The following is a 27128-nucleotide window of genomic DNA, read 5'->3' on the forward strand; positions in this document are numbered from 1 at the left end:
CTTGATACACACTTTCTGCGCCTAGCTGAAAGGCGTTAAAGAAAAGCGCTTATGGGAGACAACCCATGTTTTTACCTACAGTACTTTGTTTTTATTTTGTGTCTTCGAAGTTGTTTACTACTGTAGCAACCTCTCCTTATCTTAGTTTAGTGTTTTATTGTGCCAAGTTAAGCCGTTGATAGAAAAGTTCATACTAGATTTGGATTACTGCGCAGAAACAGATTTCTTTGCTGTCACGAATCTGGATGTTTTCCCCTGTAGGTAACTCAGAAAATTATGCCAATTTACGTGAGTGATCCTCAGATATGTACGCAACTTTCATTCAATTTGAGCATTTTCATTTGAGCAAGTCTGGTGCCATTTTAAAATTCGTCAATACGAACTGTTCTGTTTTGATAGATTCTGCCTTTTATTTCGCATTGCCTCTTTTGCTATGTTGGATGAATTTCTTTGATCCACTAATGTCCAGTAGCATTATGCAATGTCCAGAAGTGTTAAGAATGATTGTGTCACCTCTGAATATGTTAATTTTTATTGTGCACTAACCCTCTAATGAGTTGTTCTAAGTTTGGTGTGGAGGAAGTTTTCAAGGATCAAGAGAGGAGTATGATGCAACATGATCAAGGAGAGTGAAAGCTCTAAGCTTGGGGATGCCCCGGTGGTTCACCCCTGCATATTCTAAGAAGACTCAAGCGTCTAAGCTTGGGGATGCCCAAGGCATCCCCTTCTTCATCGACAACATTATCAGGTTCCTCCCCTGAAACTATATTTTTATTCCATCACATCTTATGTGCTTTTCTTGGAGCGTCGGTTTGTTTTTGTTTTTTGTTTTGTTTGAATAAAATGGATCCTAGCATTCACTTTATGGGAGAGAGACACGCTCCGCTGTAGCATATGGACAAGTATGTCCTTGGTTTCTACTCATAGTATTCATGGCGAAGTTTCTTCTTCGTTAAATTGTTATATGGTTGGAATTGGAAAATGATACATGTAGTAATTGCTATTAATGTCTTGGGTAATGTGATACTTGGCAATTGTTGTGCTCATGATTAAGCTCTTGCATCATACACTTTGCACCCATTAATGAAGAAATACATAGAGCATGCTAAAATTTGGTTTGCATATTTGGTTTCTCTAAGGTCTAGATAATTTCTAGTATTGAGTTTGAACAACAAGGAAGACGGTGTAGAGTCTTATAATGTTTTCAATATGTCTTTTATGTGAGTTTTGCTGCACCGGTTCATCCTTGTGTTTGTTTCAAATAAGCCTTGCTAGCCTAAACCTTGTATCGAGAGGGAATACTTCTCATGCATCCAAAATACTTGAGCCAACCACTATGCCATTTGTGTCCACTATACCTACCTACTACATGGTATTTTCTGCCATTCCAAAGTAAATTGCTTGAGTGCTACCTTTAAAATTCCATCATTCACCTTTGCAATATATAGCTCATGGGACAAATAGCTTAAAAACTATTGTGGTATTGAATATGTAATTATGCACTTTATCTCTTAATAAGTTGCTTGTTGTGCGATAACCATGTTCACTGGGGACGCCATCAACTATTCGTTGTTGAATTTCATGTGAGTTGCTATGCATGTCCGTCTTGTCTGAAGTAAGAGCGATCTACCACCTTATGGTTAAGCATGCATATTGTTAGAGAAGAACATTGGGCCGCTAACTAAAGCCATGATCCATGGTGGAAGTTTCAGTTTTGGACATATATCCTCAATCTCAAATGAGAAAATTATTAATTGTTGTTACATGCTTATGCATAAAAGAGGAGTCCATTATCTGTTGTCTATGTTGTCCCGGTATGGATGTCTAAGTTGAAGAATAATCAATAGAGAGAAATCCAATGCGAGCTTTCTCCTTAGACCTTTGTACAGGCGGCATAGAGGTACCCCTTTGTGACACTTGGTCAAAACATGTGCATTGTGATGATCCGGTAGTCCAAGCTAATTAGGACAAGGTGCGGGCACTATTAGTACACTATGCATGAGGCTTGCAACTTGTAAGATATAATTTACATGATACATATGCTTTATTACTACCGTTGACAAAATTGTTTCATGTTTTCAAAATCAAAGCTCTAGCACAAATATAGCAATCGATGCTTTTCCTCTATGGAGGACCATTCTTTTACTTTCAATGTTGAGTCAGTTCACCCATTTCTCTCCACCTCAAGAAGCAAACACTTGTGTGAACTGTGCATTGATTCCTACATATTTGCATATTGCACTTATTATATTACTCTATGTTGACAATATCCATGAGATATACATGTTACAAGTTGAAAGCAACCGCTGAAACTTAATCTTCTTTTGTGTTGCTTCAATGCCTTTACTTTGAATTATTGCTTTATGAGTTAACTCTTATGCAAGACTTATTGATGCTTGTCTTGAAGTGCTATTCATGAAAAGTCTTTGCTATATGATTCACTTGTTTACTCATGTCATATACATTGTTTTGATCGCTGCATTCACTACATATGCTTTACAAATAGTATGATCAAGATTATGATGGCATGTCACTCCAGAAATTATCTGTGTTATCGTTTTACCTGCTCGGGACGAGCAGAACTAAGCTTGGGGATGCTGATACGTCTCCAACGTATCAATAATTTCTTATGTTCCATGCCACATTATTGATGTTATCTACATGTTTTATGCACACTTTATGTCATATTCGTGCATTTTCTGGAACTAACCTATTAACAAGATGCCGAAGTGCCAGTTGCTGTTTTCTGCTGTTTTTGGTTTCAGAAATCCTAGTAAGGAAATATTCTCGGAATTGGACGAAATCAACGCCCAGGGGCCTATTTTGCCACGAAGCTTCCAGAAGTCCGAAGACGAAACGAAGTGGGGCCACGGGGTGCCCAAACCCTAGGGCGGCGCGGCCCCCCCCGTGGCCGCGCCGGCCAGTGGGGTGGGGGCCCCGTGCCCCCACCTGACTTTCCCGTCCCCCGACTTAAAGCCTCCGGGTCGAAACCCCCACCGAGAGCCACGATACGGAAAACCTTCCAGGAGACGCCGCCAACGCCGATCCCATCTCGGGGGATCCAGGGAGATCGCCTCCGGCACCCTGCCGGAGAGGGGAATCATCTCCCGGGAGGACTCTACGCCGCCATGGTCGCCTCCGGTGTGATGTGTGAGTAGTCTACCCCTGGACTATGGGTCCATAGCAGTAGCTAGATGGTTGTCTTCTCCCCATTGTGCTATCATTGTCGGATCTTGTGAGCTGCCTAACATGATCAAGATCATCTATCTGTAATTCTATATGTTGCGTTTGTTGGGATCCGATGAATAGAGAATACTTGTTATGTTGATTATCAAAGTTATATCTATGTGTTGTTTATGATCTTGCATGCTCTCCGTTACTAGTAGATGCTCTTGCCAAGTAGATGCTTGTAACTCCAAGAGGGAGTATTTATGCTCGATAGTGGGTTCATGCATGCATTGACACAGGACAGTGACAGAAAGTTCTAAGGTTGTGTTGTGCTGTTGCCACTAGGGATAAAACATTGATGCTATGTCTAAGGATGTATTTGTTGATTACATTACGCACCATACTTAATGCAATTGTCTGTTGCTTTGCAACTTAATACTGGAGGGGGTTCGGATGATAACCTGAAGGTGGACTTTTTAGGCATAGATGCAGTTGGATGGCGGTCTATGTACTTTGTCGTAATGCCCAATTAAATCTCACTATACTCATCATGATATGTATGTGCATGGTCATGCCCTCTTTATTTGTCAATTGCCCAACTGTAATTTGTTCACCCAACATGCTGTTTGTCTTATGGGAGAGACACCTCTAGTGAACTGTGGACCCCGGTCCAATTCTCTTTATCAAATACAATCTCGCAATACTTGTTCTACTGTTTTCTGCAAACAATCATCTTCCACACAATACGGTTAATCCTTTGTTACAGCAAGCCGGTGAGATTGACAACCTCACTGTTTCGTTGGGGCAAAGTACTTTGGTTGTGTTGTGCAGGTTCCACGTTGGCGCCGGAATCCCTGGTGTTGCGCCGCACTACATCCCGCCGCCATCAACCTTCAACGTGCTTCTTGGCTCCTCCTGGTTCGATAAACCTTGGTTTCTTTCTGAGGGAAAACTTGCTGCTGTGCGCATCATACCTTCCTCTTGGGGTTCCCAACGAACGTGTGAGTTACACACCATCAAGCTCTTTTTCTGGCGCCGTTGCCGGGGACTTGAAGAAAAGTTACACCACAGAGATCTCTATCTCCCACGTCAACTTTGCGCCAGCAGTGGCCCAATCCTTTTTAGCACAAAGGACAAGCTGGTTTGTTTACTTATAATGACCAAACTTTCTCGAGGACACACGGGATTTTAGTCTAGTGCTTTCGCTACATACGGCTAAATAATCTTCATTGTTATGATAAGTGTTGTGTGGGTGAACCTATGCTAATGTACCGCCCTTCCTAGGACTAATACATACTTGTGATTATACCCCTTGCAAGCATCCGCAACTACAAGAAAGTAATTAAGAATAAATCTAACCACAGCCTTAAACTCTGAGATCCTGCGATCCCTCCTGCATCGATATACCAACGGGGGTTTAGGTTTCTGTCACTCCGGCAACCCCGCAATTGGCAAACGAGTACAAGATGCATTCCCCTAGGCCCATAAATGGTGAAGTGTCATGTAGTCGACGTTCACATGACACCACTAGAAGAATAACACCACAACTTAAATATCATACCATTGAATATTACTCATCCATAGTTCACTACTAACATTTAGACTTCACCCATGTCCTCAAGAACTAAACGAACTACTCACGAGACATCATATGGAACATGATCAGAGGTGATATGATGATGATTAACAATCTGAACATAAACTTGGTTCAATGGTTTTACTCAATAGCATCAACAACAAGTAGGAATAGATACCGGGAGAGTTTCCCCTATCAAACAATCAAGATCAAACCCAAATTGCTACGGCGGTGACGAGGTGCTGCGGTGGAGACGGCGGTGATGATGGTGGAGATGATGATGATGGTGATGGAGATGATGTCCAGCTTGATGACGGTGATGATGGCGTCGATTTCCCCCTCCCGGAGGGAATTTCCCCGGCGGATTCCTGCCCGCCGGAGAGCTCTTTTCTCTCTGGTGTTCTCCGCCCCGCAGAGGCGGCTGTAACTCTTCGTGAGGAACCCTCTGTGGCTTAGGTCTTCGGGACGAAGGGTTTCGCGAAGAAAAGGAGGCGAAAGGGGCTGTGGGGCCCCCACACCACATGGTGGCGCGGCCAGGCCATGGGCCGCGCCGCCCTATGGTCTGGGCCCACCTTGGGTCCAGCTGGCTCCTCCTTCTGGCTTCCTTCGTCATCTTGAAAAATAGGATTTTTGGTATAATTTCCTTCCACAGTTGATCTTCCGAAATATTGCGTTCTGACGGTGCTTTTTCCAGCAGAATCCTGGCTCCGGTGCTTGATCCTCCAATAATGATGAAACATGCAAAATAGATGAAATAACATAAGTATTGTATCCAAATATGAAATATATCAATGAATAACAGCAAATTATGATATAAAATAGTGATGCAAATTGGACGTATCAGCGCGCGGTTGCACCCGTCCGCCAACGCGCGAAACGGAAAACATTTAGCACATAAAATGACGCGTCATAGACCTAAAAACATTTTTCTCTCCATTTATTGAGCGAAGGAAAGTGTCGCCACAGTTCAAATCCGGTCAGTTTCCAGCGGATTCGGCGGGACACCGCAGGAAGCGGGAGGGATTCCCAGATGGCTACCGCGCGCATATGGCATGTGATAGGTGGTGCGTAGGAGGTATCATACTGCTGCGCGGAGGTCCCGCGCAATACTGAAATGCGCACCATGTAGCTGCTTCACAAAACACTACTGCAGAAATGCTTATAGCTACCATGCGTTTAGTGACGGGCAAAATTATGCTTGTCACTAGTACGAATACTAGTGACAGGCGCATAAAACAGACTGTCACTGGTAATTTTTGTATAGTTCAACTAAAAAGACAAATATGTTAATGACAGGCCCGTACAAAATACCTGTCACTAGATAGACTTGTTTTTTTTGCGCAGCCGGCTATCCTGGGCGGCCACCCGTGCGCCTGACCCTGGTCTACACGATGTATTCCTAATCCCGTAAAACAGAGACGTACTCGTTTCTCAAAAAAAAAAAAAAAGTAGTACTAGCATTACCCACCATGTCATCCCGTGGAAGACGGTTGGGTTTCTTTTTTTCTCCCCCCAAATCAATCGTCTCCTCCCATGAACTCCTCTTTTCTCCCCCCGACCTGTACCAGGCAGAGGAGAGGCGAGCTAGGGTTTCGCCCGCCGCTGAACTCCGGCGATCGGCTGGCGGAATCCAGCGCCGCCTCACTTGGGCAAAGTTTCCACGCTCCTATCCCCTCCCTGGAGCTCCACAGCCCATCCCGGCCTCCTCACCCACGACGCGTCGACCCAGCACCGATTGATCGCGTCGCTGCACCGATTGACCGCGCCGCCGCGCCGCTGCTTCGATAGAAAGTGCTGCCGCCAGGTAATCATCTTTCCCCTCCTTTCGCCCTTGTCCTTCCTCTTCTCTTCTCCCAGCACTCCTTTTCCTGGTCCCCTGTTCATCTATTTCGTTTTATTTATTTATTCTGTGAATTGCATCTTGCGATTGGTATGTCTATGTGTCTAGCTTGTTGAAGTGATTATTTTCTGTAGGAATTTTGGTTGGTTACTGCTATATAGAACAGGGTATGCAGATTGCTTGCAAACTGTTTGTAAAAATGATTGCATGAGTAACATTGTGTGGTGTCAAATTTGAGCAAGTTATGATGTTATATTTTGTATCTATTTTATGATTTCAGGTTGCTAGCATGAGCTCCATCTAGAATGCAGGAATTGCTATATAATCTTAGTAGTTGAGAAAGAAAGCAGTAATTGCTAATATAAATGTGATGAAAAAGTGCTTACTTGGTCAAGTGTTATTGTATTGCTGCTGAACTGTATTAGTTCCTCTTAATTTCATCCTCTACTGAGTTTGGTAAGTACCTTGTAGCGCTCATTGATTGATTAATTAGCTATTCCTCTGTATTTTTGGTGCCATGTTTTTATATACTAGATGCATATTTCTTTCCCTTGCTTCATTGCCTAACATTGCCACTCATCAACTGTAGTAGGCCCTCACAAATGTTCCAATGATGTCCATCCTGCAGCAACGCGTTCCGCTCGTGACCGCCACCGTCGCCGCCATCAGGCCGCCAACCGTCTGTACGGTCCCTGATCTCCATCTTACTTATGCTCTTTCTAATGTTGTAGCGCCAGTACCTCGAAAAATTCATGGTTGTTGTACCTTACAAGTGAGTCGACAATTGATTAGTGTTGATTAAGCCTGAGGTACTTTCCAACCTTATTCATATTATTTCAGCCTACCACATTCTTGCTTGTAATTGTTTTTCCGAGAAAGATTCCTGCTTCTAATTAGCTGGCTGAACCTACATGTGTGTATTGCTGTATGCATATGGTAGCCAAAAAAGGTGCATATACTAATACACTCCACACACGCAGAACATCCTTGTACAAGGAGTCACAGACGTTGCATTTGTTGCAGAACTGAAGAATAGGTTCAGAGGTATGACAAGCCCGTCAGATTATCAATGAAGCTAGATAATGAGCACGAACAGGTAAAGATCTCTTAATCTTTTCTTGATCAGGTTACCTAAGATGCCAATCACATCATATTGATACTAGGCGTTCTAATATGTTGAAGTGCCCCTGTTTTCTTGCATTGGTTAAAGCTCTGCCAACTGTTTATAATTATGTCATACCTCTTATAACCACAGATAAAAAAAAGGTGTCCTTTCCAGAATGGTAATAGTTGTCAAGGGAATGCAAAGGTTCAGCAGTTTATCAAATCTAGATCGTCTATTTAGATATGTATATGGTGCCACTTTTGTGTCACTTTTGAGCCACTTATTTGTATTACCTTTTTCTTTCCTAATGATGGTTTGATTTTTTATAGTGTTCTTTCACGGATGTGGTCAAGTCTTGAGGGAAATCAAGTAAAAATCACAAACTAGCCCGCAAAGAAGGTGGTATAGTAATATGCAATGTGTAGTAATCAGATGGATCATAAGCGAAGGTAAACCAATCATTTTATATGAACAAAGAACTATGAAGTAGTCTATTGGCTGTGTACTCTGTTTTTGGAAACTTACTGAATGTCTCTTTGTTTGCTGGAAACTACGTTCAAGAAGTTCACCATGATTTTCAAAAAAAAAAAAAATTAAACTCAGTTTCTCCTGCTTTGAAATTTTTGATGCATGAGTTTAGGCATTATTTTCCAGTATGCTATTTGCAACGCTAGTGTTAAAGTAATGTTCATTCTACTCTTAATCTTTGATATTTACCTATTCTTAACAGGAGTATTAGCAACGTCGCTCTGAAACTGTCAGCATGTTAAGGATGTTGCCGCATTATTATGAACTGCCAAGGTTATCAGATAACCTCATTAATGATCTGCTTTAGAGCGGAGGTTCTTACAATAGAAATGTTGTATTTGGTAAAAGTAGTGGCAATTGCTGCAGCGGGTGTTCTTAAAGGTGTTCTTAAAGATCTGCAAGGATCCTTAGAGCATGTCAATGTTCCAGTGAAGTTAACTATCGTAGGAGTTTTAAATTTATGTAACTCATCTTCAACCTTGGCTTTGAAGTGACATGTCACGTATAATAAGCTTTGTACTATGTTTTCATTGAATTTTATGAGACCTTGCCTACTGGATGCTATACTATGTTGTTATGGAACATTTATCAAAAAGACAATTTTTTTTATACCGAAATTCATTTACTAGTGACAGGCACGATAATGGGCAGTAACTAGAGAACCCAATATGGGTGCGGCCTTTAATCATCTAGTGACATGCATCTTTTTCGCCTGTCGCTAGTTTCACTTACTAGTGACAGGCAACTTTCCCTCACTAGTGATAGGCAGTACCAGTGACAACATATTAGTGACAGGCAGCTTGCCTGTCACTGATGTGCAAAAAGTGACTGTCACTGATAAGGGTTTCTGTAGTACTGAAAAAAGCCCTTCCGGCACCCCGAAAATGGAAAAAACCCTCGCCCGTGGTTCGGATTGGAAATCCGCGACCGGGGCCTTGCTTCCCATCCTAGGGCCCACGCACGTGCCAAATATGGCCTTGTTCCGACAAACTATGTGGTGAAATGGGCCGTTTCCTACTCATTTCCCCTAAAAGCCATAGAACTCCGGACGTGATAGCCCTGTTCGTGAAGGGTTTTTCAAGATAATTGCCGTATCCCAGTTCCGTCTTTTGCAGTGGTTGCTAGGACACATAAAATGACGCCATGCGGCTCAGCGCGATTTTATGACTTCGTTTACTTCGCCAACTATGCAAAACGGGGCCACCGGGACATGCGGTATGGCCGTACCGGGCGCGCGGTTGCACCCGTCCGCCAACGCGCGAAATGGAAAACATTTAGCACATAAAATGACGCATCATAGACCTAAAAACATTTTTCCGTCCATTTATTGAGCGAAGGAAAGTGTCGCCCCAGTTCTAATCCGGTCAGTTTCCAGCGGATTCGGCGGGACACCGCAGGAAGCGGGAGGGATTCCCAGATGGCTACCGCACGCATATGGCATGTGATAGGTGGTGCGTAGGAGGTATCCTACCGCTGCGCGGAGGTCCCGCGCAATACTGAAATGCGCACCATGTAGCTGCTTCACAAAAAAAAGCCCTTCCGGCACCCCGAAAATGGAAAAACCCTCGCCCGTGGTTTGGATTGGAAATCCGCGACCGGGGCCTTGCTTCCCATCCTAGGGCCCACGCACGTGCCAAATATGGCCTCGTTCCGACAAACTATGTGGTGAAACGGGCCGTTTCCTACTCATTTCCCCTAAAAGCCATAGAACTCCGGACGTGATAGCCCTGTTCGTGAAGGGGTTTTTCAAGATAATTGCCGTATCCCAGTTCCGTCTTTTGCAGTGGTTGCTAGCACACATAAAATGACGCCACGCGGCTCCGCGCGATTTTATGACTTCGTTTACTTCGCCAACTATGCAAAACGGGGCCGCCGGGACATGCGGTATGGCCGTACCGGGCGCGCGGTTGCACCCGTCCGCCAACGCATGAAACGGAAAACATTTAGCACATAAAATGACGCATCATAGACCTAAAAACATTTTTCCATCCATTTATTGAGCGAAGGAAAGTGTCGCCCCAGTTCTAATCCGGTCAGTTTCCAGCGGATTCGGCGGGACACCGCAGGAAGCGGGAGGGATTCCCAGATGGCTACCGCACGCATATGGCATGTGATAGGTGGTGCGTAGGAGGTATCCTACCGCTGCGCGGAGGTCCCGCGCAATACTGAAATGCGCACCATGTAGCTGCTTCACAAAAAAAAGCCCTTCCGGCACCCCGAAAATGGAAAAACCCTCGCCCGTGGTTTGGATTGGAAATCCGCGACCGGGGCCTTGCTTCCCATCCTAGGGCCCACGCACGTGCCAAATATGGCCTCGTTCCGACAAATTATGTGGTGAAACGGGCCGTTTCCTACTCATTTCCCCTAAAAGCCATAGAACTCCGGACGTGATAGCCCTGTTCGTGAAGGGTTTTTCAAGATAATTGCCGTATCCCAGTTCCGTCTTTTGCAGTGGTTGCTAGGACACATAAAATGACGCCACGCGGCTCCGCGTGATTTTATGACTTCGTTTACTTCGCCAACTGTGCAAAATGGGGCCGTCGGGACATGCGGTATGGCCGTACCGGGCGCGCGGTTGCACCCGTCCGCCAACGCGCGAAACGGAAAACATTTAGCACATAAAATGATGCGTCATAGACATAAAAACATTTTTCCGTCCATTTATTGAGCGAAGGAAAGTGTCGCCCCAGTTCAAATCCGGTCAGTTTCCAGCGGATTCGGCGGGACACCGCAGGAAGCGGGAGGGATTCCCAGATGGCTACCGCGTGCATATGGCATGTGATAGGAGGTGCGTAGGAGGTATCCTACCGCTGCGCGGAGGTCCCGCGCAATACTGAAATGCGCACCATGTAGCTGCTTCACAAAAAAAAGCCCTTCCGGCACCCCAAAAATGGAAAAACCCTCGCCCGTGGTTCGGATTGGAAATCCGCGACCGGGGCCTTGCTTCCCATCCTAGGGCCCACGCACGTGCCAAATATGGCCTCGTTCCGACAAACTATGTGGTGAAACGGGCCGTTTCCTACTCATTTCCCCTAAAAGCCATAGAACTCCGGATGTGATAGCCCTGTTCGTGAAGGGTTTTTCAAGATAATTGCCGTATCCCAGTTCCGTCTTTTGCAGTGGTTGCTAGGACACATAAAATGATGCCACGCGGCTCCGCGCGATTTTATGACTTCGTTTACTTCGCCAACTGTGCAAAATGGGGCCGTCGGGACATGCGGTATGGCCGTACCGGGCGCGCGGTTGCACCCGTCCGCCAACGCGCGAAACGGAAAACATTTAGCACATAAAATGATGCGTCATAGACATAAAAACATTTTTCCGTCCATTTATTGAGCGAAGGAAAGTGTCGCACCAGTTCAAATCCGGTCAGTTTCCAGCGGATTCGGCGGGACACCGCAGGAAGCGGGAGGGATTCCCAGATGGCTACCGCGTGCATATGGCATGTGATAGGTGGTGCGTAGGAGGTATCCTACCGCTGCGTGGAGGTCCCGCGCAATACTGAAATGCGCACCATGTAGCTGCTTCACAAAAAAAGCCCTTCCGGCACCCCGAAAATGGAAAAACCGTCGCCCGTGGTTCGGATTGGAAATCCGCAACCGGGGCCTTGCTTCCCATCCTAGGGTCCACGCACATGCCAAATATGGCCTCGTTCCGACAAACTATGTGGTGAAACGGGCCGTTTCCTACTCATTTCCCCTAAAAGCCATAGAACTCCGGACGTGATAGCCCTGTTCGTGAAGGGTTTTTCAAGATAATTGCCGTATCCCAGTTCCGTCTTTTCCAATGGTTGCTAGGACACATAAAATGACGCCACGCGGCTCCGCGCGATTTTATGACTTCGTTTACTTCGCCAACTGTGCAAAATGGGGCCGCCGGGACATGCGGTATGGCCGTACCGGGCGCGCGGTTGCACCCGTCCGCCAGCGCGTGAAACGGAAAACATTTAGCACATAAAATGACGCGTCATAGACCTAAAAACATTTTTCGGTCCATTTATTGAGCGAAGGAAAGTGTCGCCCCAGTTCAAATCCGGTCAGTTTCCAGCGGATTCGGCGGGACACCGCAGGAAGTGGGAGGGATTCCCAGATGGCTACCGCGTGCATATGGCATGTGATAGGTGGTGCGTAGGAGGTATCCTACCGCTGCGCGGAGGTCCCGCGCAATACTGAAATGCGCACCATGTAGCTGCTTCACAAAAAAAAGCCCTTCCGGCACCCCGAAAATGGAAAAACCGTCGCCCGTGGTTCGGATTGGAAATCCGCAACCGGGGCCTTGCTTCCCATCCTAGGGTCCACGCACGTGCCAAATATGGCCTCGTTGCGACAAACTATGTGGTGAAACGGGCCGTTTCCTACTCATTTCCCCTAAAAGCCATAGAACTCCGGACGTGATAGCCCTGTTCGTGAAGGGTTTTTCAAGATAATTGCCGTATCCCAGTTCCGTCTTTTGCAGTGGTTGCTAGGACACATAAAATGACGCCACGCGGCTCCGCGCGATTTTATGACTTCGTTTACTTCGCCAACTGTGCAAAACGGGGCCGCCGGGACATGCGGTATGGCCGTACCGGGCGCGCGGTTGCACCCGTCCGACAACGCGCGAAACGGAAAACATTTAGCACATAAAATGACGTGTCATAGACCTAAAAACATTTTTCCGTCCATTTATTGAGCGAAGGAAAGTGTCGCCCCAGTTCAAATCCGGTCAGTTTCCAGCGGATTCGGCGGGACACCGCAGGAAGCGGGAGGGATTCCCAGATGGCTACCGCGCGCATATGGCATGTGATAGGTGGTGCGTAGGAGGTATCCTACCACTGCGCGGAGGTCCCGCGCAATACTGAAATGCGCACCATGTAGCTGCTTCACAAAAAAAAGCCCTTCCGGCACCCCGAAAATGGAAAAACCCTCGCCCGTGGTTCGGATTGGAAATCCGCGACCGGGGCCTTGCTTCCCATCCTAGGGCCCACGCACGTGCCAAATATGGCCTCGTTCCGACAAACTATGTGGTGAAACGGGCCGTTTCCTACTCATTTCCCCTAAAAGCCATAGAACTCCGGACGTGATAGCCCTGTTCGTGAAGGGTTTTTCAAGATAATTGCCGTATCCCAGTTCCGTCTTTTGCAGTGGTTGCTAGGACACATAAAATGACGCCACGCGGCTCCGCGCGATTTTATGACTTCGTTTACTTCGCCAACTATGCAAAACGGGGCCGCCGGGACATGCGGTATGGCCGTACCGGGCGCGCGGTTGCACCCGTCCGCCAACGCGCGAAACGGAAAACATTTAGCACATAAAATGACGCGTCATAGACCTAAAAACATTTTTCCGTCCATTTATTGAGCGAAGGAAAGTGTCGCCCCAGTTCAAATCCGGTCAGTTTCCAGCGGATTCGGCGGGACACCGCAGGAAGCGGGAGGGATTCCCAGATGGCTACCGCGTGCATATGGCATGTGATAGGTGGTGCGTAGGAGGTATCCTACCGCTGCGCGGAGGTCCCGCGCAATACTGAAATGCACACCATGTAGCTGCTTCACAAAAAAAAGCCCTTCCGGCACCCCGAAAATGGAAAAACCGTCGCCCGTGGTTCGGATTGGAAATCAGCAACCGGGGCCTTGCTTCCCATCCTAGGGTCCACGCACGTGCCAAATATGGCCTCGTTCCGACAAACTATGTGGTGAAACGGGCCGTTTCCTACTCATTTCCCCTAAAAGCCATAGAACTCCGGACGTGATAGCCCTGTTCGTGAAGGGTTTTTCAAGATAATTGCCGTATCCCAGTTCCGTCTTTTGCAGTGGTTGCTAGGACACATAAAATGACGCCACGCGGCTCCGCGCGATTTTATGAATTGGTTTACATCGCCAACTGTGCAAAACGGGGCCGCCGGGACATGCAGTATGGCCGTACCGGGCGCGCGGTTGCACCCGTCCGCCAACGCGTGAAACGGAAAACATTTAGCACATAAAATGACGTGTCATAGACCTAAAAACATTTTTCCGTCCATTTATTGAGCGAAGGAAAGTGTCGCCCCAGTTCAAATCCGGTCAGTTTCCAGCGGATTCGGCGGGACACCGCAGGAAGCGGGAGGGATTCCCAGATGGCTACCGCGTGCATATGGCATGTGATAGGTGGTGCGTAGGAGGTATCCTACCGCTGCGCGGAGGTCCCGCGCAATACTGAAATGCGCACCATGTAGCTGCTTCACAAAAAAAGCCCTTCCGGCACCCCGAAAATGGAAAAACCGTCGCCCGTGGTTCGGATTGGAAATCCGCGACCGGGGCCTTGCTTCCCATCCTAGGGCCCATGCACGTGCCAAATATGGCCTCGTTCCGACAAACTATGTGGTGAAACGGGCCGTTTCCTACTCATTTCCCCTAAAAGCCATAGAACTCCGGACGTGATAGCCCTGTTCGTGAAGGGTTTTTCAAGATAATTGCCGTATCCCAGTTCCGTCTTTTGTAGTGGTTGCTAGGACACATAAAATGATGCCACGCGGCTCCGCGCGATTTTATGACTTCGTTTACTTCGCCAACTGTGCAAAACGGGGCCGCCGGGACATGCGGTATGGCCGTACCGGGCGCAGATCTACCCCTATAGCTTCCTCCGTGTGACGGTGTAACAATGGATTTTTTTTATTTGCTTTGGTTTGTTTAGGACATATGTACATGGGAAACCATAGGTTGGGCTTACTTTACCATAAAATAGGCTCCCTTTTAGCCGTACCAGGAGTTTGCACATACAGATCCTGGATTTTCACCAAGTGCTGGCCCATGTCCGCGAAAATCGTCAACGCCGGGTACATGCAAGGTTAGCCAAACCCTACATCACACTTGTGCACATATTCTAGGGACATATGCAAGTTTTTAAGCGGCTCCGACGCTCCGCTGATCTGTATCTTCGGAAACCCTAGGGCGGGCACCCCGCAGATCTACCCCTATAGCTTTCTCCGTGTGACGGTGTAACAATGGATTTATTTATTTGCTTTGGTTTGTTTAGGACATATGTACATGGGAAACCATAGGTTGGGCTTACTTTACCATAAAATAGGCTCCCTTTTAGCCGTACCAGGAGTTTGCACATACAGATCCTGGATTTTCACCAAGTGTTGGCCCATGTCTGCGAAAATCGTCAACGCCGGGTACATGCAAGGTTAGCCAAACCCTACATCACACTTGTGCACATATGCTAGGGACATATGCAAGTTTTTAAGCGGTTCCGACGCTCCGCTGATCTGTATCTTCGGAAACCCTAGGGCGGGTACCCCGTAGATCTACCCCTATAGCTTTCTCCGTGTGACGGTGTAACAATGGATTTTTTTTATTTGCTTTGGTTTGTTTAGGACATATGTACATGGGAAACCATAGGTTGGGCTTACTTTACCATAAAATAGGCTCCCTTTTAGCCGTACCAGGAGTTTGCACATACATATCCTGGATTTTCACCAAGTGCTGGCCCATGTCTGCGAAAATCGTCAACGCCGGGTACATGCAAGGTTAGGCAAACCCTACATCACACTTGTGCACATATGCTAGGGACATATGCAAGTTTTTAAGCGGTTCCGAGGCTCCGCTGATCTGTATCTTCGGAAACCCTAGGGCGGGGACCCCGCAGATCTACCCCTATAGCTTTCTCCGTGTGACGGTGTAACAATGGATTTTTTTATTTGCTTTGGTTTGTTTAGGACATATGTACATGGGAAACCATAGGTTGGGCTTACTTTACCATAAAATAGGCTCCCTTTTAGCCGTAAAAGGAGTTTGAACATACAGATCCTGGATTTTCACCAAGTGCTGGCCCATGTCTGCGAAAATCGTCAACGCCGGGTACATGCAAGGTTAGCCAAACCCTACATCACACTTGTGCACATATGCTAGGGACATATGCAAGTTTTTAAGCGGTTCCGACGCTCCGCTGATCTGTATCTTCGGAAACTCTAGGGCGGGGACCCCGCAGATCTACCCCTATAGCTTTCTCCGTGTGACGATGTAACAATGGATTTTTTTATTTGCTTTAGTTTGTTTAGGACATATGTACATGGGAAACCATAGGTTGGGCTTAATTTACCATAAAATAGGCTCCCTTTTAGCCGTACCAGGAGTTTGCACATACAGTTCCTGGATTTTCACCAAGTGCTGGCCCATGTCTGCGAAAATCGTCAACGCCGGGTACATGCAAGGTTAGCCAAACCCTACATCACACTTGTGCACATATGCTAGGGACATATGCAAGTTTTTAAGCGGTTCCGAGGCTCCGCTGATCTGTATCTTCGGAAACCCTAGGGCGGGGACCCTGCAGATCTACCCCTATAGCTTTCTCCGTGTGACGGTGTAACAATGGATTTTTTTATTTGCTTTGGTTTGTTTAGGACATATGTACATGGGAAACCATAGGTTGGGCTTACTTTACCATAAAATAGGCTCCCTTTTAGCCGTACCAGGAGTTTGCACATACAGATCCTGGATTTTCACCAAGTGCTGGCCCATGTCTGCGAAAATCGTCAACGCCGGGTACATGCAAGGTTAGCCAAACCCTACATCACACTTGTGCACATATGCTAGGGACATATGCAAGTTTTTAAGCGGTTCTGACGCTTCGCTGATCTGTATCTTCGGAAACCCTAGGGCGGGGACCCCGCAAATCTACCCCTATAGCTTTCTCCGTGTGACGGTGTAACAATGGATTTTTTTATTTGCTTTGGTTTGTTTAGGACATATGTACATGGGAAACCATAGGTTGGGCTTACTTTACCATAAAATAGGCTCCGTTTTAGCCGTACCAGGAGTTTGCACATACAGATCCTGGATTTTCACCAAGTGCTGGCCCATGTCTGCGAAAATCGTCAATGCCGGGTACATGAAAGGTTAGCCAAACCCTACATCACACTTGTGCACATATGCTAGGGACATGTGCAAGTTTTTAAGCGGTTCCGACGCTCCGTTGATCTGTATCTTCGGAAACCCTAGGGCGGGGACCCCGCAGATCTACCCCTATAGCTTCCTCCGTGTGACGGTGTAACAATGGATTTTTTTATTTGCTTTGGTTTTTTTAGGACATATGTACATGGGAAACCATAGGTTGGGCTTACTTTACCATAAAATAGGCTCCGTTTTAGCCGTACCAGGAGTTTGCACATACAGATCCTGGATTTTCACCAAGTGCTGGCCCATGTCTGCGAAAATCGTCAACGCCGGGTACATGCAAGGTTAGCCAAACCCTACATCACACTTGTACACATATGCTAGGGACATATGCAAGTTTTTAAGCGGTTCCGAGGCTCCGCTGATCTGTATCTTCGGAAACCCTAGGGCGGGGACCCCGCAGATCTACCCCTATAGCTTTCTCCGTGTGACGGTGTAACAATGGATTTTTTTTATTTTCTTTGGTTTTTTTAGGACATATGTACATGGGAAACCATAGGTTGGGCTTACTTTACCATAAAATAGGCTCCCTTTTAGCCGTACCAGGAGTTTGCACATACAGATCCTGGATTTTCACCAAGTGCTGGCCCATGTCTGCGAAAATCGTCAACGCCGGGTACATGCAAGGTTAGCCAAACCCTACATCACACTTGTGCACATATGCTAGGGACATATGCAAGTTTTTAAGCGGTTCCGACGCTCCGCTGATCTGTATCTTCGGAAACTCTAGGGCGGGGACCCCGCAGATCTACCCTTATAGCTTTCTCCGTGTGACGATGTAACAATGGATTTTTTATTTGCTTTAGTTTGTTTAGGACATATGTACATGGGAAACCATAGGTTGGGCTTAATTTACCATAAAATAGGCTCCCTTTTAGCCGTACCAGGAGTTTGCACATACAGTTCCTGGATTTTCGCCAAGTGCTGGCCCATGTCTACGAAAATCGTCAACGCCGGGTACATGCAAGGTTAGCCAAACCCTACATCACACTTGTGCACATATGCTAGGGACATATGCAAGTTTTTAAGCGGTTCCGAGGCTCCGCTGATCTGTATCTTCGGAAACCCTAGGGCGGGGACCCTGCAGATCTACCCCTATAGCTTTCTCCGTGTGACGGTGTAACAATGGATTTTTTTATTTGCTTTGGTTTGTTTAGGACATATGTACAAGGGAAACCATAGGTTGGGCTTACTTTACCATAAAATAGGCTCCCTTTTAGCCGTACCAGGAGTTTCCACATACAGATCCTGGATTTTCACCAAGTGCTGGCCCATGTCTGCGAAAATCGTCAACGCCGGGTACATGCAAGGTTAGCCAAACCCTACATCACACTTGTGCACATATGCTAGGGGCATATGCAAGTTTTTAAGCGGTTCCGACGCTTCGCTGATCTGTATCTTCGGAAACCCTAGGGCGGGGACCCCGCAGATCTACCCCTATAGCTTTCTCCGGGTGACGGTGTAACAATGGATTTTTTTATTTGCTTTGGTTTGTTTAGGACATATGTACATGGGAAACCATAGGTTGGGCTTACTTTACCATAAAATAGGCTCCGTTTTAGCCGTACCAGGAGTTTGCACATACAGATCCTGGATTTTCACCAAGTGCTGGCCCATGTCTGCGAAAATCGTCAACGCCGGGTACATGCAAGGTTAGCCAAACCCTACATCACACTTGTGCACATATGCTAGGGACATGTGCAAGTTTTTAAGCGGTTCCGACGCTCCGCTGATCTGTATCTTCGGAAACCCTAGGGCGGGGACCCCGCAGATCTACCCCTATTGCTTCCTCCGTGTGACGGTGTAACAATGGATTTTTTTATTTGCTTTGGTTTTTTTTAGGACATATGTACATGGGAAACCATAGGTTGGGCTTACTTTACCATAAAATAGGCTCTGTTTTAGCCGTACCAGGAGTTTGCACATACAGATCCTGAATTTTCACCAAGTGCTGGCCCATGTCTGCGAAAATCGTTAATGCCGGGTACATGCAAGGTTAGCCAAACCCTACATCACACTTGTGCACATATGCTAGGGACATATGCAAGTTTTTAAGCGGTTCCGACGCTCCGCTGATCTGTATCTTCGGAAACCCTAGGGCGGGAACCCCGCAGATCTACCCCTATAGCTTCCTCCGTGTGACGGTGTAACAATGGATTTTTTTATTTGTTTTAGTTTGTTTAGGACATATGTACATGGGAAACCATAGGTTGGGCTTACTTTACCATAAAATAGGCTCCGTTTTAGCCGTACCAGGTGTTTGCACATACAGATCCTGGATTTTCACCAAGTGCTGGCCCATGTCTGCGAAAATCGTCAACGCCGGGTACATGCAAGGTTAGCCAAACCCTACATCACACTTGTGCACATATGCTAGGGACATATGCAAGTTTTTAAGCGGTTCCGACGCTCCGGTGATCTGTATCTTCGGAAACCCTAGGGCGGGGACCCCGCAGATCTACCCCTATAGCTTTCTCCGTGTGACGGTGTAACAATGGATTTTTTATTTGCTTTGGTTTGTTTAGGACATATGTACATGGTAACCATAGATTGGGCATACTTTACCATAAAGTAGGCTCCGTTTGAGCCGTACCAGGAGTTTCCACATACAGATCCTGGATTTTACCCCTACAGTCTATAAGCTGCCTGAGTTTTGGGACCATTCCCACCCTCCGATGCTCGATTTCTGACGACACACAATAATGACACACTTAAGAACTTGAGACCCACACACGTTACAAAGCACTTAAATAACTAGACCCACACACAAATCAAAGCACTTAAAGAACTAGACCACACACAAACCAAAGCACTTAAAGAACTACACCCACACACGAAGCAAAGCACTTAAAAACTACACTACTCACACACAAACCAAAACACTTAAAGAAACTAAACCCACACACGAACAAAGCACTTAACACTGGGTCGACACATGACCCGTTAGACACACGGACTCGACACACACACATACTAATCAGTTCTCGAAATCTTCGTCCTCGCTAGGGGTGTCCTCTGAAGCGGTACTTGAGAGGTTCCACAACCACCGTTCATCATTTTCCCCCATGTCGACGCCTCTCCTTTGGCGTACTCCGCGTCATATTCGGCCCTCCTCTGCCGCTTTCCCGCCCTCCTCTCTCTCCTGTACGCCTGCTTCTCCTTCCAGAATGCGCACGTGGCCGCGACGTCTCCGGGATGGTCTCTGCGCCACTGTGCCATGAACTTCTCGTCCGCCTCGGTGGTATCAATCCGCCGCTGGCCATCTCTGAACCGCTGCGCTTCACCCTCTGAGCGAAGTAGCGGCTCAGTAGAGAGACTCTCAGCTTCCGTCAGAGACCTGACCTCCGGGAAGTTCAATTCGTGGCGCGACCGGCCAAACCTCCAAGCCGCAACGTCGTATGCGCGGGCAGCAGCCTCCTTCGTGTAGAAGGTGCCGAGCCACACACGCACACCACCGGCGGTGATTTCGGACGCGAAATGGCCCGCAGCCCGCTGGCGAACGCCGATGAAGCCCGTGTTGCTACGGCGACGAGGAGCCATCTCGACGGCAGCTGAGCTCAGAGGATTCTGTGGTGTTTTTTGGATGAGAGAGTTGATGAGGAGAGAAATGTTGCTGGTGATGTTAGTGGAGAAGACATGGCTATATATAGGACGACGACGGCTGAAACGGCGGGAAAACTTGGCGGGAGAAAATGGGCGCGAGAAGAATGGCGGGAGGGAAGGAGCGGGGAAAAATGGCGGGAATGTTGGAGGAAAAATTGGCGGGAAGCTGTGCCGACGGCCTGGCCGTCGGCCTACATAAGAAATGGCGCGAGAAGAATGGCGGGAAGAAGGAAAAAAGGGTGGGAAGATGTGCCGACGGCCTGGCCGTCGGCCCACATCACGCCGTTTGCCACCTGGTGACGCCGTTGTCGGTGGCTGTCGGTGGCCCCACCATCTGTCCATGTGCCGACGGCTAGGTTATGTGCCGTCGGCATAGACTGGGTTTGTGCCGACGGCTAAGGTGTGCCGACGGCGGCCGTCGGCTCTAGTGTTTTTGTGCCGACGGCCAGACTGTGCCGACGGCCACTTTACTGGGCTGACGGCGAGTGAGGCTGCACAGATTATGGCCGTCGGCACGTCGGCGGGTTCCCGTAGTGATTATCCCAAAATGAAAGTTAGTCACCTGATTAACTTTTACGTTTGTATACGATTTATCGTTAGGGTTAGGCTTTGTATTATCGTGTTACTGTCTCTCTTTTTTTAAAAAAAACTTGTATCGTGTTACTGTCTCTTTAACGAAGAGCGATCGCGTTCTTATCCTTTTCACGGTACTTTCTGTTGGGCCACCTCGCTGGCTTGCTAGTGCGCGCTTGCATGGCATGCATCAACGTGTTGAGGGGTGATGCATGCAGATGCGGCTGATGCAGAAACCATTTGCGATTTGTCGCGCTAGCTTAATTGGCTTCCAGTAACCGTGTGTGTGAAAAGAATCGTGCCCAACTTGGTATTTGCACTAAACTATTGCAATTATTATGCATTGCACCACACGTCGGTCCAGATGGAAAATGTGTACCTCAACGGACGTACGTATTCATGTAAAACTGTACAAGATATAGGTGATTCGGTAAAAAAAAAGGCATGTTATGTGTGTTAGCTTGCGATCGTTTATTAGGTGCATCGTTTCCACTGTGTACTAGCTGAATTATCTTGGTTAAGAAGTAAGAACCCCTCTCATGTATTACGCTCCCAAATATGGTACTCCCTCCGAGTATAAAGTTGTATGAACCACCGACCCTTATTACGAATCCGGCACTACGGGAAAAAAGGACATTGCCGTGCGACAATTCGCACGGCAAAGGGCCATATATACACGGCAAAGCCTTTGCCGTGCGAAGTCACACGGCAACGATCGCACGGCAATGTTTATGACGGCAAAGCTGTCGTTGCCGTGTGACGTACCAAAATTGCACGGCAACGGCTTTGCCGTGCGTCGATTTCTTTGCCGTGCGCTAACAGCCTTTGCCGTGTGGGCAGCCTTTGCCGTGCGGCATGCGTCTCTGCCGTGCGGGCAGCCTTTGCTGTGCGCCATTTCAAAATACACACGGCAAAGCCTAATTTTAGAATTAAAAAAAAATTACTATCCCGTCTGCCGCTGCGCCGCGCTCAGGACCACGCCAGCGCCGGACCGCATCGCCGTCTGCGTCGCTGCGCGTCACCACGCCACCGCCGTCGTCGCGTCCAGGTCGCCGCCCACTAGGTCGCTGCCGCTTCGCATCGCCGTGCGCTGTGCCGAGGCCGCCGTCGTCGCGTCCTGGTCACCGCGCCAGGCCACCGTCGCGTCCGCGTCGTCGTGCGCCAGGTGCGGAGGGCGCCGTCGTCGCGTATGGGTCACCGCGCGCCAGGCCGCCGTTGCGTCTGCGTCGCCGTGCGCCAGGCCAAGGCCACCGTCGCCGCGCGCCAGGGCCGCTGTCGCGTCCGCCTCGCCGTGCGCCAGGCCGCCGTCGCCGCGCGCCAGGCCACCGTCGCGTCCGCGTCGTCGTGCGCCAGGCGGAGGGCGCCGTCGTCGCGTATGGGTCGCCGCGCGCCAGGTCGCCGTTGCGTCTGCGTCGCCGTGCGCCGCCAAAGCCGAGACCGCTGTCGCGTCCGCCTCGCCGTGCGCCAGGCCGAGGCCGCCGCGCGTCCACGTCGCCGCGCGCCAGCTTGAAGCTTCCGCGCCGCCGTGCGTCCGCGAGGAGAGGATCTGGCTATCCCTGTGCACGACGCGGAGAGAGGAGAAATGAAAGCAAGGGAGAGAGAGCGCGCTCACAATTATTATCCCTGTGCCCATCGGTCCTCTCTCTCCAGTTCTTATCCACACGACGCGAGCCTGTACACACGGAGCACAGATCGAGACGCACGCCGCATGTGCGCCTGGTCCCCACATGCGCAGAGAGGGATTGGAGAGGTGAAGGCCGTTGGATTTTTAAGGATCCAACGGTGCAAAGGGCTAATCCGTGGGACTATGATTTCGACCAATCAAAACATAGCTTCTTTGCCGTGTGTTACACAAAAACGCACGGCAAAGCCACGCCTTTGCCGTGTGTAGTGTTCTGGTACACGGCAAAGAAAACTGCCGTGCAGCGAATCTTTGCCGTGCGCTGGTTTCTTTCGTTGCCGTGCATGGTTTCTTTGCCGTGCGTTAATTTCTGTCATTACCGTGCGGTCCTCTTTGCCGTGCGTTTAATCGAGTCTTTGCCGTGCGTCGTTTCTTTGCCGTGCATTTTTCGGGTTTTGCATGGCAAAGATTTCTTTGCCGTGCGGGAGCACACGGGAAAGAAAGCCAGCACGGCAATGTCCTTTTTTCCCGTAGTGCGGAGGGAATGTGTTTTTGTAGAAAGCTAATTTAGCATCTTGTAAGTAAAAGAGCCCTGACGCCGGTTCATCCATAACTCCCACTTTTCTCCCAACTCGCCCTAAAATCTCTATGGCCATTGCCAATGCAAGAACGCTATCTGACTTTTCAAAAAGGAAACAGTACAAAACACAAACATAAGGATCACAAACTTGATTCGGTGAAGACTACCATGCATTATATAAACACGCTTAGAGGATTAAAATACAATAAGAATTCACTTAAACATCGGACTCCAAATTTAGAGTCGGGGCTAGGCTTTGGGTTGAGAAAAACTCCTCATATGCGGTACAAACTTCTGGCATTTTGACCTCAAATTTTCAATTGTCTCTTTGGAGATGGCCTATCAATATCATAAATGAACTAACAAAACATAATGAAGTTTCCTTTGTGAACTAATAAAAATATAATGGTTGTGTAAATTAATAATATTCATGTAGGCTCCCACCCGAGAACCAACCTGAGGTTGGGTGGTTAGGAGGGTGGTTGTACCCCCAGCCCACCAGAGTTCAAATCCCAGATTTGACATCTGTGTGTCTCATTAAGGCGGAGGCCAGTGGTGACTTCGTCAATTTCAAGATCCCCGCCGGCTCAGTCTTTCGGAGGTGCTCATAGGAGTAGGGTGTGCGTGTGTGCGTTCATGGGGGTGAGTGTATACGCGTGTATGTGAGCGTCTGCGTTGTACCGTGTTTCTCAAAAAAAAAAAAGTAGGCTCCCACCCAAGCCTACATGACACCTACGATGAAAATGGCATTGTCAGCAAGTAACAAAAGAAATAACAAACAAAGTTAAAGATGAAGCCCACAAAGACAGTAGCATCATATGGAGAACAGATGGGCGAATCCGACATGAACAATGTACTACACTATCCCTTCCCAAAATCCATCTAAACAAGTAGACCAAATTTTAGTCATACCCATCCGCCCCATGAATAAGGTTTATATTTATTTTAAAGTCAAGCTAACTAAAATTTGACCAAACTTTTAAAAAAACTATTAACAAGTATATATAACACAAGTATCATATGAAAATACATTTGATGATGTATCTTGCAATAGTAGTTTTGTATTGTACATGTTTATAATTTATTTTAAATTTTGGTCAAACTTTACATAGTTTGAATTTTCAAAAATAAAAGTTGTATTCATTGCAACGAGTATACCCTCCCTTCCTACCACCACAAGGGTAGAACTTAATCTTTTATCAAAAACTCTTTGTAAGGGCTCTAGTTTTGGATGGAAGAAGCTCATAATGAGACTTGTTCACATCCAAGTCAATACAAGCAAGTGACATGCTAGAGACCCAATACTCATTTCGAGAAGCTCTAGTTTCAGACTTGAGAAGTTTTGTACAGCTCGAACCGATGTTGTGTGGGAAATTTGGTTTCACTCTCGGGAATGATTGTACGGCCGAATGTCTGTATCTAATCCGTCCAACAATTTCATAACATAGGAGTAGGTCGCACCCAAGTTAGACATTCAAACCTATTCAAAATATATCATCGTGTTATTTTTTGCAGAGCGTACCACCATGTTCGACTTATAACCGTTATACGGATTCCAATAGTCATCTCGAGAGATACCCCTACGATCTCTTGTTGTTGGATTACAAACAACAATAATGAAGTTTCTCGTGGAAGCTCCACATGTATGGGTGCATTTTAAATTGGGATGGATTATGATCATTCCAGTTGTCTAGTTTATTCATTTTTTCTGTCTATTGTGTAGCTTGCACAATCATTTCCCCATGGTTTTTCATATATGCATCTCATTGCATTCTTCAAAACAATAAGTAAAAAGTTTCACATCAACTCTATTCTCTAGCTAGTTGATGAAACTTTGCAAGATTCAGACCAGCTCCCCTCCCCACCCATAGAAAAAGCACAGCCACGGATAACGTTCCCGGCCTTCTGCCTCTACCAAACTTTCTTTTCCAGATTCTGGTTGGCTCCGCCAAAATAATGTCCAAACATACCAATCCCATCACTGCCCAAGTGATCCATCAAGTTGGTTTATGGTGGGCACAAACCTGGGGGTACACAGCTCAACCAACAGTGTGTCCACTCAGCTTCCACGCACTCTCCCTGGTATATAAATCCACCACACCGTCAAGCCTTCTACCCCAGCATCGCACACACCTCCATCTGTTCTCAGTCAAGACATACAACAACACAAGCACTGCACACGTCATACAAACCATGAGGAACTCGGCAGTCGACGCGATGAACGGCGGCGGGGCTTCCTCGTCGCCGATGGTTGTGCCGGCGTACGGCACCACCGGTGGAGTCCATCCGCCGCCGTTCTGGTCGACGCCGACTCCGTACCTGTTCATGGGCTTCGCGATTGTGATGAGCCTCATCGCGGTGGCGCTGGCCGTGCTCCTCTGCTCCCGCCGAAAGGAGGGACGCCGCGGGGAGGAGGAGATGATCATCCCAGCGGGGATGATGTCCGTGCGCGTGCTAGCGCCGTTGGACAGGGAGTCGCCCAAGGTGGTAGTTGTGATGGCCGGCGATGACGCGCCGTCGTTCCTCGCCAGCGCAACGCCGCTCGCTTTCGCCGCCAAGGTGCAGCGGCCGTACTGCCAGTGCCACGGGGGGCCCAAGCTGGATGTCGCCGCCGTGTAGCTAACTACATGCGGCTCTCTCGCACCTATCGATCGATTGAATGCCACCGTCAACATGTCGATCAGATTAAACGGGGGAGTTTGATTTTGTCCATAGATCTTACCTCCTTTTTGTCTTGTGAATTAGTAGTTTTGCGAGGTGCAACGATGCAGTATTGTCCTTGTGGAGATGGGGTTGTTGCGAGCTGAGAGCGTGCAGCGAGTGCAATTAATACACTAATTTTGTTGCATAATTGTATTGTTTTGTTCTCAGAAAAAGGTTATGAAATGATAAGACTTTGCCTTACCTGGTTCTGCAACGGACGTCTGTTTTGTTGCTATCTCTCACGAATTTCCATTTGTATCTCAGTACTGTTATTCGCAAAAAAAAAAAAACTCAGTATCGAAGTAATCACATGCCATTCATGGGTTTTTTGCATGTAACTTTTGGTGTAGAATGTAAAGAAACTACACTATTCTTGGGTTCGTCTTTTTGTTTTCCTTTTCAATGCCGATTTATTCAACATCAATGTTTGGCTTTGCTTGAGATCACGGTGGTGGCACCGATCGATGTAGAGATCAGGGCTATCCTCGTTTTCAGAAAATAAGCGTCTTGGCCCACAGATAGCCTAGTTTTTTTTAGCATGGCTTAGAGCAACTAGTTCATATATAAGTGTGTTAGGGAATGCGTCATATATATATTATATAGCCAAAAAACATATTCCAAAGGTTGGAAAGCCACATTATATAGTACGCATTGAACTAACTAAATTATGGCACTATGTGCATAGCCAAACTAATCTGTAAAGTGGGCTCTCTCAGCGTAGAATGTATAACCAACTCTATAGTTCTGTAACTGGAATACATTCTTCTATTGCAGAAAGTATTATTGTAGAACTACCATAAGTTTAAATGATTTCTCTAAGCTTTCTTGGAAATCCGGACAATATATATGAACATGTAAGAAGCAAGTTTTAGGTTATGGTCAGGCTTTTGCTCCCATTGTGGGTGCCCTTAGACTAT

General features: G+C 47.4%; 1 protein-coding gene and 1 long non-coding RNA gene across 7 annotated transcripts; both read left to right on the forward strand.

Annotated features, from left to right (window-relative positions):
- The first annotated feature begins 6219 nt into the window (after positions 1 to 6219).
- On the forward strand, positions 6220 to 8771 carry LOC127308184 (uncharacterized). 6 transcript variants are annotated; one of them, XR_007856325.2, is made up of 5 exons: positions 6220 to 6548; positions 6865 to 7040; positions 7174 to 7680; positions 8019 to 8138; positions 8420 to 8771. It is a non-coding gene; the product is annotated as an uncharacterized lncRNA (long non-coding RNA). The 6 variants fall into 6 exon arrangements; XR_007856329.2 differs by having other exon boundaries at positions 7213 to 7680; XR_007856326.2 differs by lacking the exon at positions 6865 to 7040 and adding an exon at positions 7840 to 7893.
- Positions 8772 to 25612: 16841 nt separating this feature from the next.
- LOC127309693 (protein GLUTAMINE DUMPER 6) lies at positions 25613 to 26412 on the forward strand. The gene has a single exon (XM_051340446.2). The coding sequence runs from the start codon at positions 25702 to 25704 to the stop codon at positions 26125 to 26127; it is 426 nt and encodes a 141-aa protein (XP_051196406.1). The 5' UTR covers positions 25613 to 25701; the 3' UTR covers positions 26128 to 26412.
- Positions 26413 to 27128: the final 716 nt, after the last annotated feature.

The sequence above is a fragment of the Lolium perenne genome, chromosome 6 (genome assembly GCF_019359855.2).
Source record: "Lolium perenne isolate Kyuss_39 chromosome 6, Kyuss_2.0, whole genome shotgun sequence".
NCBI classification, from domain to species: domain Eukaryota; kingdom Viridiplantae; phylum Streptophyta; class Magnoliopsida; order Poales; family Poaceae; genus Lolium; species Lolium perenne.

What these genes read in the sequence shown, in the direction of transcription:
- LOC127309693 (XM_051340446.2), top strand. Translation starts at nt 25,702, where the DNA reads ATGAGGAACTCGGCAGTCGACGCGATGAACGGCGGCGGGGCTTCCTCG.